Source organism: Ilyonectria robusta (genome assembly GCF_021365365.1).
Source record: "Ilyonectria robusta strain PMI_751 chromosome Unknown BGZ61scaffold_33, whole genome shotgun sequence".
Lineage (NCBI taxonomy): Eukaryota > Fungi > Ascomycota > Sordariomycetes > Hypocreales > Nectriaceae > Ilyonectria > Ilyonectria robusta.
In genome coordinates this window covers 115,842-129,385 of record NW_025764467.1, presented here as the reverse complement: position 1 = coordinate 129,385, position 13,544 = coordinate 115,842, and the positions used below count along the sequence as shown (strand labels likewise).

General features: G+C 51.1%; 5 protein-coding genes across 5 annotated transcripts; 2 read left to right on the top strand and 3 right to left on the bottom strand.

Moving 5' to 3' along the window:
* Positions 1 to 1,030: 1,030 nt before the first annotated feature.
* Positions 1,031 to 2,272, top strand: BGZ61DRAFT_484995 (uncharacterized protein; the record flags this gene model as incomplete). Its single annotated transcript, XM_046249667.1, has 3 exons — positions 1,031 to 1,420; positions 1,479 to 1,749; positions 2,010 to 2,272. The coding sequence occupies 3 exons, from the start codon at positions 1,031 to 1,033 to the stop codon at positions 2,270 to 2,272; spliced, it is 924 nt and encodes a 307-aa protein (XP_046096676.1).
* A 1,866-nt stretch (positions 2,273 to 4,138) lies between these two features.
* BGZ61DRAFT_368088 (uncharacterized protein) lies at positions 4,139 to 5,629 on the bottom strand (the record flags this gene model as incomplete). The annotated part of the gene is made up of 2 exons (XM_046241861.1): positions 4,139 to 4,631; positions 4,698 to 5,629. The coding sequence occupies 2 exons, from the start codon at positions 5,627 to 5,629 to the stop codon at positions 4,139 to 4,141; spliced, it is 1,425 nt and encodes a 474-aa protein (XP_046096675.1).
* Positions 5,630 to 6,567: 938 nt separating this feature from the next.
* Positions 6,568 to 8,122, top strand: BGZ61DRAFT_484993 (uncharacterized protein; the record flags this gene model as incomplete). The annotated part of the gene is made up of 7 exons (XM_046249666.1): positions 6,568 to 6,763; positions 6,828 to 6,847; positions 6,896 to 6,929; positions 6,997 to 7,070; positions 7,131 to 7,519; positions 7,589 to 7,684; positions 7,735 to 8,122. The coding sequence occupies 7 exons, from the start codon at positions 6,568 to 6,570 to the stop codon at positions 8,120 to 8,122; spliced, it is 1,197 nt and encodes a 398-aa protein (XP_046096674.1).
* A 1,313-nt stretch (positions 8,123 to 9,435) lies between these two features.
* BGZ61DRAFT_462775 (acyl-CoA N-acyltransferase) lies at positions 9,436 to 10,197 on the bottom strand. Its single transcript, XM_046247342.1, has one exon. It carries the CDS (start codon positions 10,135 to 10,137, stop codon positions 9,529 to 9,531), a length of 609 nt encoding a protein of 202 aa, XP_046096673.1. The 5' UTR covers positions 10,138 to 10,197; the 3' UTR covers positions 9,436 to 9,528.
* A 1,878-nt stretch (positions 10,198 to 12,075) lies between these two features.
* BGZ61DRAFT_368052 (pectin lyase fold/virulence factor) lies at positions 12,076 to 13,262 on the bottom strand (the record flags this gene model as incomplete). Its single annotated transcript, XM_046241854.1, has 2 exons — positions 12,076 to 12,492; positions 12,546 to 13,262. 2 exons carry the CDS (start codon positions 13,260 to 13,262, stop codon positions 12,076 to 12,078), a joined length of 1,134 nt encoding a protein of 377 aa, XP_046096672.1.
* Positions 13,263 to 13,544: the final 282 nt, after the last annotated feature.

The window sequence follows — 13,544 nt, the reverse complement described above, 5'->3', positions numbered from 1 at the left end:
CAAAATCCTGGCCCACTGAGAAGTGCAACAGAGGGCACCAAAGGCTTCTCGATGGATCCTTTATAGTCTAACTTATCAATGTAATAGCGTGTAATTGATGATGGTGTTGATGCTTGCCTCTGCCGTTTATCCGGGTCGGCTGGAAGAGGGGTTATCAGACCGCGATTCTGACCAAGGTTGTAATATCAATCTATCAGAGATTTCATCATACAGGGTCTCTTTCCAGTGCCTCTTCATCGCGCCTGATAGCGGGGGTTAAGTCAAGAGGGCCCGCTTGTGGCGGTCTCGTTAGTCACTGTAATTCCAGACTGGAGCATTATACAACTGCAAGCCGAAAGAACGCACACCGGTGTCCCAAAAGGCCTGCAACAGCCCCAATTCCCGATCCTTCAGGATGGTTGGACATGCGTCGATTCGGAGTCTTTGCTGACATGATTTCGCAATATGCAGAAACTCAGAACCAGCGAAAACCCTCCTTGGCTCTCACTGTAGGCCGCCGGAGTCCAGGACACTCCTCATCAAGCAAACAAGAGGCGTCAAAGATACGGCCGCATCCGAGCACGCCTACCACCGATAGGCCTGCGTTTTTGCCACGAGGTATACTGGAAGCAGATCACGGCTCTGAATCCCGTCCAGAAACCTCGAGCAACGACCGACTTGATGCGTATCGAGAGGTTATATGCATAAACAGCTTTCCTATATAAGAGCGGCCCGAGGGTCAATCTGATACGAATGGTCATCAGGTCCCACTAGTCTCAGCCCAAGTCACAAATGGAGCCGAGCACCTAGCAAGCTTAGTCAAGAAGGATACCTAACACTGCAATTAAAGGGTAGATATCATGCAGACAATGCGGCCGTTACTACGTCTAAGGCATCCAGCCTTGGGCAGGTCACGCCTGATACCCTCTGCCAATCAGCATCAACACCAGATAATAGGTCGTCAGCAGTAGTCGATGAGTATCAAGCACCTCTGGTACCTAATGGTCAGCAGAAAATCAGACATCTTCCAGTAGTCATTTTAGCTTAGCCAATGCCTATCCAGCCAGCAACAGTTCCCCATCCACCACTAGAAAGCCTTCAACCCCAGGATGCCCAACCAGTTGCACTTCGCACGGCGAATGATCCAAGATGGAATACGACTCAGCATCCTCTCTTACCAGGAGCCTCGCAGATCTCACAAAGTGGTCCATCTACCTGTTTAAACTCTAGTCAGTTCAAAGGATCAATGCTGAATAGCACGCTACCTGAACCGCATCCCACTTTGCTGGCACCTTGGCTCCTAAACCCAGACTATGTCAGCACTGATTCTATCAGAGCCCCGAGTGTCTCAGATACACCACCAAAACAATCAAGGCTTTCGATCGGCTTCCTTACGAAGACCGCACTAGAGTTGCAGCGGCGGCAGCTGCCATCGAAAGTCGTGCGGCTCTTAAAGACGCAATTAGAAAGTTGATGGCGAGCCGAAAACGGCGACGTAGGGTGCTCGAGAACCCGGCGACGTGCTTTCTCACACGCCCCCAGGGCTTGTGGAGGAGACTTTCAGCGGAGAGCCACCCGTCCGTCGAAGGAACATCGCGAGGTCGAGCCTCCAGAATGTTTTCGAGGGTCCTCCACACACGAATAGCGTGATGACCGCCTCAAAAATCTCCGCCACTCTTGGAAGCGATTCTCCAAGCGGTCCGGTAGCGGCTTTGGCACCATCCGTACAAGAGCAGGCCTGCACGCACGCTTCTTCTTCCCTCCATACATGTGTGGTAAAATCACTCCAGAGGATGGCAGGGCAGACGTTACGATGCTCTTTCCGCATATGAGGAGTTATTGTTCTAAGAAACCCCATTGTATTATGAGCCTAGTTATCAAGAGGTTGGGATGCCCTAGTGCACACATACCCAGAGGGGGACTAGAAGCTCAACAGTAAAAGGAACACCAACAATAGTATCAACAAAATGAGCCTAGTTATTAAGGCGAGGTTCCGTTCATTGAGATGCGATTATTTAAAGCACATATAGGGACGGGCGATGGAGCTCGACATTTTATCCTAGATAATGGAGGGAGATTGCTTCCTGTAAACGGTTTCCAATCTCAAGGTTCTCTAGACAACGGCATCAAGAGGTTGCTTGGTCTCAAGATAAGCAAAGCCATCACTGAGGTTCCTATGCGTGAGGAGGAACTTGCAGACGTAATTGTCGCTACAAGGTCTGTGACCATGTCGGTCAGTCACAATCCCCAAGACGATGGTGTACTGAAATCGGGTTCCTCAGGCTTTGGATGAACAACAGCTATATACTATAGATAATACAGAGACAGTCAGACCGTCATCAGCTGACCACCAGTGCCGACGCGGGACAGTGCATAGCCCCGGTACGGCACACCGACCTGACATCTTCTTCATATGCTTCACCACACCACCCAACTTCCTGTCAATACCAACGGACAAGACAGAGACTTCGTACATGCGCCAGAGCACCACCCCATCGTCCTCTTAAATGGAGTCCAGAGCGCTCAAAGCATTCGTGAAATCTTCGGTTCCATCAACATCGCTTTCAACGATGTCCTATGAAATCGTCAGCGAAGTCATACATGGTCCCCGATCGGCGGCTCACCATGTGAGTATACCCCCCCTTTAAAAGTTTGGCTGGCGAAGAAACGATTGCTGCTTGTATCGTTGCGGACGAATAAGTGGCGTATAGTGTCGAAATTTGAAGGTTCATGAACTATTATCAACCTCCTGGGAGACGACCGGTTCCATTTTCCTGTGGCCGCAGCGTTGTGAGGTCTTCAGCCCTGGAGTTTTTAATTTTATCTGAGGGTCTCCATTCTTAACTTTAAAGAGCCAGTATAGACTATTGATAGAGAATCTAGCTTAGCTGGAAGGTGAATAGCTATATCCCTGTCGATTTAAATAACTCCTGCAAGTTCAGGGGATCTCCACCAGACTCTACAGCAGTACAGGCACAGATTGTCAGAGTCTGTAAACGGTTGCAAACGTCTTCCTGAGCGATTGTCGGGGTCCGGGACAGTTCCGAACGTCTTCCCGAGCCTTCGGAAGATGATCCGGTTGGTGCGCAATACGATGTTGCCAGGTCCTGGCTCTAGACACATTCGTAGTCGGAGGACACGCGAGGAATGCCCAGCTAGCCGATTGCTACGTAGTAGAGCTGCGGTATCTGCTTAGCTGATTTGTGGGCGATAGGCTTATGTATGACAGACCTCGTATCTCATCTGGGCAGTGGAGTCGTACGACTTGCTCAATAAGACCAGGGTGTGATGTACGTGTGATACTCGACAGGAGTTCGAATCGTTAGTATACAGGGACAGGGGAGGATGAGATGAGTAGCCTGTAGTAACTTAGTAAGCGGAGACATACATAAACGCGTTCTTGTCGTTTGCCTAGAGGAGTAATAATTGTAGGACCACGTCGTATTGCGACAGTACGGTCTCTGAACAGTCTCTGGGTTTTACATTGGCACCATTTAAAGCACGTTGGAGAATGATGGAGACTTACCACGGCCACCACATCGCGTGAGCATTCAGCACAGACTGAGGAACGCACCACGCTCGGTGGAGATTCGATCTTTGAGTTTAGTTTAGGGGAAGGATCTTGGAAACCCGGCAGTGATAACACTAGTTTCCGCGGTGGGGGAGTGGCGAGAAAGCCAAGGCTGAACTCCTCACGCGGGTTCTCCGTGACAAGGGCCTCCTTGCCCTGCAATCCTTGTCCTGCGTCCCCAGTACCAGGTAAACTCGGCCGCCAAGAACAGCCCTGGAAACCTGGCGGCATTCACTAACGCGGTATGTCGCAGCCACCAGAGTCTTGGTTTCGCGGGAAAACATGCTGTTCGTTGTTCTCTTCCCGACAATGGATGAGTGCGGTCTCGAGATGACCCGGCTGACGACGATCACGCTAGAGACATTCGCGGGATACACGTAAGATGCCGAAGATCCCTGAAGATTAATTAAGCCTAACTATATACGTGGGGCCGCATTAAGCGCGCTAACCTCTAACTGCTCGTCCATCTCTCGGCCCGAGGTAGTTGTTCTAAGATATGCGTAATATTTACAAGAATCAGGTTACAGTTTACCAGGTCCCCATTGCATCTTCGCCTCCCCTGCATTGTGCCGTCAGCTCGCCCCTGAGCTAAGGCAGCTTGAAGCCGGCCTTGCGCTGCTTCTGGAAGAAAGCCGTCGGGTCGTACTTGGCAGAGACCTTGCGAAGGAACTTGACGTTGTCGGTGCCGTAGCTGGTGATGGGATTCGCCTGGCTGGGGTCGACGTAGTTCAGGTAGCGCCATTCGCGTAGGACGCCGATGGACTTGGCGTACGTCGTCATGGCGGCGGAGAACGCAGCCGACTTCTGTCGGAGCAGCGTCTCCTGCTCTGCGGTCTTGACGGTGCACGAAAGCAGCCACAGGAGCGAGTTGCCCTGGATCCTGTCGAGGCCGAGGACGTTGCCACCGTTTGCTACACCAATGTCGGCGAAGAGCTTGGGCAGAGGCTGGAAGAGCATCTGCGTGCCCAGGTCCAACGTAGGGATCTCGGCCAACAACTCCTCGACAAAGGTCTTGTGCAGCGCAGAGCCTTTTCGGATGATGCGGGCATCATTGGCGAACGTTTGGCTAAACCAGACGTTACTAGGAAGGCCGTTAGCTCAGATATACCTTGACGCCTCATGGCTGGGTTAGCGTTGGACAACTTACCGGAGGCCTGAGGGGAGGGCATAGGTGTCAGCCATCTCGCTGAGAGGCCGGACGCTGAAGCCGCTGAAGAGCTCGGTGGCCTGCAGCGCGTCGTCGAACACGGCAGGCTTCTCGACGCCTGTGGTATCAACCATGACCTGGGCGAGGAGAATCTCTGTCGACATGCTCGGGTTGTAAGTCCAGTTGATCAGGAATGAGTTTTCCGGGTGCTCGTCGTTCGTGTTGGTGAAGTTGACCATGGCGTTGGTGATGATCTCGGACTGAGATACGTTGGAGGCACGAATACCACCCCAGAACGGTCCGCCCGTGATGGTCTGCAAATCGAAGCGGGTCACGATGCCAAAGTTACCCGAGCCGCCCTTGAGCGCCTTGAGGAGGTCAGAGTTGGTGCTCTTGTTGGCGTTGACAATGGTGCCATTGGCGAGGACGACCTCTGCGTTGACGATGGAATCGCATCCAAATCCTGCGCGGGCCGTGTAGTACGAGTTACCGCCGCCCGTCAAGAAGCCTCCAACGCCGACGTTACCATCTCGGCCGCCGGGAACGGCGACTCCGTACGTCTCGAGCGTCTTGTAGGCATCCACCCATCGGCCACCAGGCAAAACGGAAGCCAGGCCTGTGGAAGCGTCATACGTGATACCCTTCATGAGACCAAGATCAATCGTCACTCCGGAGTCAACATTGCTGCCACCCGCCCAGTGGCTGTGGCCGCCGCTGCGGATAGCAAAGTTGACTGATCCGCTGAAGAGGATTTTGACGACCTTGGAGACTTCTGCGGCGTTCTTGGGCTGAACGATGCAGGTCGGGGTGAGGCGAGAGTCGGCAGACCACCACGAGTCTACTCTAGTCTCGTAGCTATCCTCGTCGGGAATCAGGACCTGGAGCCCTTGAGCCGAGAGTTTGGTACACTGGAACGGGAGATCAGCACTCATTTCCGCAAGTGGGAGCGTGGAGGTCAAGTAAGGGCGGGCTGATGGAGGATTGATCGTGGAGATTGTTCCAGAGGGATGTGAAGGGGATGTGCTCAAGGGGATGTGCCAAGAGGATGATGCTCACAGCTTTGGAAGCCACAGTTGCAGCATCCCGGGCACACATGGGTGATGTATGGACACCGGGAGCGGCGACAAGAAGCGCCAGAAGCGCCTTGATAACTGATTGGTCCCACATGATTGGTTTTGTTGGCGTTGCAGTGCAGTGTGGATGGCACGTCGCAAAAGATGGTGCGCATCGGGATATTTAAGTGTACTATATCAACCTTTTCGGAAGCGAGCTTCGCCCCGATGCCGAGATTAACATCGGGCTTGCAGCTTGATCGAGTAATACCGAGGCATTAAGCAGACAGATGATGGAGGATATGTCATGTTACTATGCAATTTCACAGTCTGGCATTTCCTGGCATTTCTTGTCATGCCATGTCCGTTGCGCCAACGCTATCGTCTCCATTCACCGTTAGCCCGCCCCTTGTTAGCAGAGGGGGCAACGAGTGGGAACATGCGGCTAGCCAAGCTGCTACGTGAACGACGGCGGGAACCCTGTCGATTCTGACGGGGAAGGATCCCGAGGGAATAGTATTATGCAGCCACAATTGTGTGGATGAAGGTCAAGGGTTTGTTACCGTTTGGCTCATCCTTCGGCCATCCCGCATATGGCTTAAACAGTTGAAGTTCCCGGTATACGCGATGTAACCTAGCCTGCTCACCCTTAAACCTTGATCCCCGGACTGCTCCTTGTCCTGTGCTGCGAATGGAAAGCCACATTTACAAGCATCCGTCTGCAGGATCTCGCGAGTCCCCAATTCTGCATCCGCTCGCTTCTCTTACTTTATGCTTTTCGCAATTGACATGAAGTTGGATAACCAACAACCGTCCACATGGCTGAGATCAACGGAACTATTGTTGCGATTCCGCCCCCAGACGACTATGTCGTCGACTTTGACAATCCTCAGCGCAACTCGGTCGCAGCCACGTACGCCGTGAGCAGCGTTGGAATAATCGCAGCCTTGATCTTCCTGCTCCAGAGACTCTACGTCAAGGCATTCATTCGAAACAAACTCGGCATCGATGACGGTATGTGCCAAGCCATGCGGCTGAAGCAGTAAAGTTCCATCAAACTAACACCAGCGTCCAACAGCTCTCTTGGTCCTCGCCTGGGTAAGTTGACTTTTGCACTTGTTAAACTCTCGCTGATTTCCCGGAAAGCTCGGGTCGATCGCGATTCAAGTCCTCACCCTGCGTAAGTCCCCTGACCCAGACCAGTCCACCCTCGCCTGAGCGCTGATTTACTTACTGGTTGACTGCAGGCTCCTTCATCGAGGGTTGGATGGGAGTCCACGCCTGGGAAATCTCATTCGACAAGTTTCAGAAAGCCATTTTCGTACGTCGTCGTCTTTGTCCAACTCCCATGTTCTGTTGACTAAGTACAGGCGTGTTGCAGTGGGCCAACTACATCAACTCGATCGTTTACACCATCCCGACATGTTTTTCCAAACTCGTTATTCTGATGTTCCTGCTCGAACTCAGTGGCAACCAGAACTGGTATCGATGGACAGTCTTCGCTACAATGGGTATAGTCGGCGGTACGGGCATTGGCATCTTCTTCGCGTCCATCTTTCCATGCACGCCGATGCGGAAAGCATGGGACCTTACCATGGCCGCTGATGTGGGCTCTTGCATCGACAGACCAGCCATGTTTCAGGCGACTGCGGGCTTGGGTGTCGCCACTGATATCATCATGATTGCTATTCCGATACCTATGGTCCTTGGGCTACAGCTATCTGCTAAGAAGAAGGCTGCTCTTTTGTGTTTGTTTGGCATTGGTTCCGCGTACGTCTTCCGACATGCCACGCATGTCAAAGCAAGTAGAGAAGCCTGTTGCTAACTTGTTTTGAACAGAACCGTCATCACCTCTATGGTTCGCCTCGCGCTGCTCATTACCCAACTCGATAAAGTCGACGTGACCTGGGGTGGTGGCCCAATCCACACTTGGATGTATGTCATTCGTTCCATTACTGTAACCTCCAAAAGACATCGCTGACCAGCCACTCAAACAGTTGCATCGAAGCCAATCTCCTGATCATGTGCGCATGCCTATCGACACTACGACATTTCATCAAGACGATCGCTCCCCGCCTACTCTCGAGCTCGAAAGGGACTAGCACTGGCAAGTCCAAAACAGGCGTATCATCAGGCCACGAGCTTCGAACCATAGGGGGCACAGGGGGGAGATCAGCCAACCGGGGACCATACACTCAATTCGACGAGCCTTTCAGTACCAGTACTCGAGCTGATGCTGCCTATGGGTGGAACGCAGAAGGAAAGGCGGCAAGTGTAGATGGCAAATCAACTCAAGATGACGGGGGGAGTGACAAGGGAATCCTTCAGACAACGACAACACGGGTGTTCTATGAGAATGCTCGTGCGGTATAAATTCTTGTGGATTATGGGAGGTGTAGGATTAATATTGTAAAGGTAGGTGGGCGTTAGGTAGTTAGAGTTCCTTGAGGGATCAACTCTGATATATAGAGCACAATTACAGTGCTTTAATTTGCATTTTGCTAGAGGCGACAGTCGAACTGACCGAGACTCTATTAGACAAGCTGATAGTCGGCCAGTTGGCTAATACCAAGGAGACACTCCAAGTTGGGGCTATCACTCACTCTTGCGCCGTGACGGGCCGGTCGGTTCTTTTTGACGAATTGCAAAACCGCGTGGTTTAAACCAGGAACCAGAGATACCCGAGTGAGCCGGTCAAATGCTCTGGAGATGTGAACGGCAGCGATAGCCAAGTCCGATAAGAGTGCAGATGGCAGCGGGTGGAGAGTGTATCCCAGATCTCAAGTAGTCTAGGGTAAGTGCTAGGGGAACTATGGACACATGCCCCAGGCAGCCCGGCTACAGGCCAGAGTTGATAAAGGAAAAGTACTGCCAGGTGAAGGAGCGAGTGAAGAAAGCTTTTATATTCGATGTGCAGGTGACGTTGGTGACCGACTGCGGTATGAGTAACTAAGGCCAGCAGAGGCTGGAGTCGCTTAGTGGCATCGATTTTGTTCAAGCAAGCACCTGAGTGTGCTTGTAATTGCACTTACCGTGTGACTGCCGCCATTCAAGTCAGCTGCGCTCAGACTCTCTTGTTAGCTGAATATGTATTATTACAGTCAAGAGCAAATTCTCAGTAAATTTAGCTGTTTAAATACATTGAATCTAATTTTGCAAAACTTTATCACTGTATATACCACGGTATTTAGTAACAACGGCAGTCTTACACAGAGAAAATTAATTGAAGAAGTCATATTGCTTGTTATAGCCCATCAGTAATTAAATCCTCGTACTTGACGCACTTCACTGGTTTATTTCTGCTCCCACGTCTCTTATCCTGCCTCCATGCGACAGCATCCCAGCGCCGGGTAACTCTATACCGTATCGCTTGGTAAATTGGCCCTGAATTCTTCCCCACTTATTGCCCCGGGCTTTTTATTATCAATGAGATAGGAAGCCTACGCCTCATATAGTTTAGCCTTGGTCCATAGTAATAAGGCCAATTTACCGAGTCGATACGCTACTTGCCTACGACTGCACGGCTCTAGGGACTCAATATCGTGTCGTGCAGCGTTGGGCGTGCATGGGATAGATCACGCCGAGTAGTCACGACGCCAGCAGAGCGACTTGTAGCAAGCCGGCTAGGAAAGTCGACTCACTTTGAGATAAACCACACAGTGACAGTGGATGTGTGAACAAGCTGCGACGAGACATAAAAGCTAATGCATGCTAAACCGGAACTGGCAAGATAGAAAAGCGGAGAAAAAGTGCAGGCAGCTTGCCTTGATGCTCCTCCGTCATTGTCCAAACGGCCGGATAAGAAAGCATTCCGTCAGTCCCCCGGGCATCTCAAGTCTCTGCTCAGTCTTGAATCCAAATCTCTGGTAGAAGGTCTCTGCAAACTCATTGGCTTCAACAAACATGTCCAATTTCTCCTGATCTGCAATCTCACATGCCCTCGCCATCAGCCGAGTGCCGAGGCCGCGACCTTGGTGATCGAAGTCAACAGCAAAGTGATCGACACAAATATGTGTGCGGCCGAGCATGAACCGCTCGCGATACTCGATCATGGACTTGACCATGGCCTTGTAGGCTTCGCGGTCAGCCTGCGATGGGGGAGGGAAATCGCTCCAGCGCCCAGCTCCTCTCTCATCAGCTTCAAACTTGCGCAAGCAGACCAAGCCCAGCACAGTGGCTGAAGAGTCTGGTGATGCGATTTTGAGAAGATGGTACGTCGGGTCGTTGATGTCGAGGGCGTATTTCTCTTCCCACCATGGCGCGATGGAGCTGGGCAAGACTCTGCGGTGCCATTCGCTTTTTGGATGGAAAGCTCTGGCGTGGAGAGTGCCAAGTGATGGGAGGTCTTGTGCCTCTACAATACTTACTGACATGTCAGTGTCAGACATTATGGCGTAATATGGGTGTTCTGTAGAGTTGAGGTATATTCGTTGGAAATGGAATGAGGGGTTTGTTCCATATTCCACTAGGTAAGTTACAGGGGGAGGACCCTGCTTCCAGGGTTTCGGGTTTACAAATCGCTCCGTCTTTCCATGCGATTGCAGGCGCTGGCTCATATGCCTTATGTCAACTTGCCGCGACGTTGAGAAGCTACACAGCGGGGATGGGAGGTTAAAGAGGATCAACTCAACTACATCTACGAGGACCCTGACACCATCGTAGCGGATAATAGATGCCCTCTCTGGCTCAAATAGGGCCGCCAATTGCCGCTCTCTCTTGGCATGGCCCTGATGGTGGGGATGCTCCCTATCTGCAGATGCAGCGGGTAGGCCGCAGAGCTGAAACACACGGAGACAAATGGCGAGGGTTCGGAGCATTCACTCCGACTCGAGTCCCAGCAGAAGCTATAGAGGCCTACCATGTTACGGAATTTCCTATCGGCGGGCACCAGATAGGAATTGGGGTGAATTGCCACCCATTTGACTAGCAATACGCTGAGTATGAGAACCCGGGCACTTTGCTAAGGCTCCCTGGCTTCCGGCGCCTCAACCTGGACGATTTCACCGGCCCCCTTGAGCAGAAGCCGTCGACTCTTTCTGGACGGGGACGAGGGGGATTTCTTCCAGGATGAAAACATAAACTCCATGATTCCAGGGTGAGAAGATCGAGCGGGACATACTTGATCCAAGTTTCGCGCGCCCTTGTTAGGTAAACAGGTTATTGCATCATGCCATCTTCATGGTCGGGTGGAGCACCACCGCGTGGCCATATCGAGATAAAGCGCAGTAGGTGTCAATGGTGAGCCCTCTGGAATCGTTCATCAAGACGGGGTTTCGCGTTCAAAACAATCCGCCCCTGTCTCTGATTAGGTTGTGGTATAAATTTGCCCCCACCGCCTCTTATCTGTGTTTTTCTACTGAGAGAATACCCTCAGCTTTGCCAAGCTGGCTTCGGATTCCTGGTGTACGAACTAGGTCCACAGGCTCGACGCTTAGGCAATTTTTCATTCCTTGATCTATGAGCGGAAGACGTCGCTGGGTATATCGTGGAGACCAATGCTGCTGAGCGCAATGCGTAGCCATCCAGGCATTAGCTTAGGCATTTCATATTGCATACAAGACTGTTGTATAGAGTCTCACTCTACTGAATTCGTACAATAACTAGAATATTTCCAAGCCTTTGTCTCAATTTGTATTGACACTAAATGTATCAGACTCACTTAACTTACCTGCAAGCAGAACAGGAGACAAATAGGCACTGCGAATGAGAGTCTTGAAGTTCTACAACTCCTGATTCTTTGAGCAGTGGGTAGCTGGGCCAATCGATTAAATTGTTTGACCCGCAATAATAAAATCTTATCTTTTGGTTCGGAGCTTCTTGTATTAATTGATGGCTCCTATGAAGGTTCCTTAAACCAGCAACCTCTTCACTTGCTGACAAATCGATATTCCTACATGAAGAGCCTTAGTTGGTGAGCTCTGACCTCTGCCTATTTAAATGAGTCACAATACGTAACACCAAATCGGTTAAATCACGCCATGGATGCTGGGGTTGTAACTATACTTGCAAATGGATGTCCAAAAGTGAGCCTGATGATGAAATATTGCGTCACATTTGAGAGATCAAGCCATAATACGTCTCTCTTGTGGTTGTAAAATGTGCTGGACTGGGTCTGCGCAAGTTCCTACCTGTTTGCAAAAAACACATCGAAGATCAAATGTCACAACCTGGGAGAAACAGTATTGACTTCAGCCGCCCGCTCAGGGAGCTTTTAGATGTATTCGCATACCCTGCACTAACCCGGGATACTCCTACCACCTCTCGCCTACCCCCAACTACATAGATGAAGATAAATTGAGCACCTAAGATGCTGCTCAAAGCAGTCTCTAGATAGTACCAAAGCCAGCTGTGCTCTGAACCGCCTTAGCTGCACTGTATGTTGAAGCGCTAGCAACGTTCTTGCCATTAAAATTGGACAAAAAGTCGGTAGTCGTTCCACTGAAACTTCCAGAGCTACCAAATCCATTGACCTCGCAGGTGTGACCCAAGTACGTCGAGCATACGGCGTTGGCACTCGCGCTGGGGCTGCTGAACAACTTGCCTGCATATCCGGACTCAACAGGGGCAGCGACGTTTTGAAAGACATTTCCTTCAGCGACTACCATGCCGCCCGAATCAACCTCAAAAGCATGGCCTGGGTTGTCATACCAGTAGTTGTTAACGGCATGAAGCAAGGTGTTGCCAGCGACCTTGGGCGATCGACCGGAGGTGTGGTAGACATAGTTGTTCTTGAATGTTACCAACTAATGATGGTTAGCATTATGGCAGAGAGACACAACGGTCAGTTTAAACTCACATCGCTTGAACCAGCAAAATAAATTCCCCAGTAGTGATAGCCATTGCAGGTTGCGGACCAAGAGGTGGTCCCATCGATCTTGCAATTCGAGATTGTCACTCGGTTGCTTGCGTTGTTTCCAAGCACAATGTGTTGACGGCCAATGAGTGATGTTGTGACATGATCGATCCATACCATGTCAACGTTATCCAAGGTAATAGCATCGCCGCCCCAAACATATTTTGGGTTGAGGTTGGTAATGTGAATGTTTTGGATAATGATATTGCTTACACCGCTCACAAGGCGGAGACCTTTACCCTTGATGATGCCTGCGCTTCCAACGCCGATAATGGACTTGTTCGATTTGACTGTAATTCCGAGAATACCGGCCTTGTCATATGACACGCTAACCTTGGGAGCATCCGGTTGATAGTTATCACACCAGCTGTTCAGGTTAATGGCCGTCTGGCATGCAGAAGACGTTCCCCAAGGAGCGCATCCTGTTTCCGTCGATGTGCCTTCGGTTCCAGTAAAATCGAACGTCTTCTGAAGATAGATGACGCGGGCCTGAGAGTCACCGAGGTACGAAACTAGCTCAGCCGTGGTTGTGGGATACACGGCAGTAGCAGAGCCACCGCCAGTGACGCCCTTCGCGAAACCCTCAGCAGCGCCAGTGACGGCGATGGTTGTTTGAACGAATGCCGCAAGGGCACCCGAAAACAAAACCGCAGGTTTCATGGTCGAAGTCACCAGATAGGTGCGAGCAACAAAATTGAATGATCGGAGTATAGTCCAAGTGTCTTATGTCCCCAGATGGAAATATCTGGACCCTTCATGTGAGCTTTTATGGACATAACCTACGATTTTAATACCAGATTCAACCGTTGGCACACCTAGTCGGCACGGATGACTGCCTCCGTTTCGCTCCATCTGGTAAGTTAGAGAGCAACATGTCTTGGCTATCTGAAGGACTAGCATGCTTAATTGTTCCGTGTCCCCCAGAACCTGTTGCAACCGCCC

Bases quoted from the DNA above. Each gene is read 5' to 3' on its own strand.
- BGZ61DRAFT_462775 (XM_046247342.1), bottom strand. From the start codon at position 10,137: ATGTCTGACACTGACATGTCAGTAAGTATTGTAGAGGCACAAGACCTC.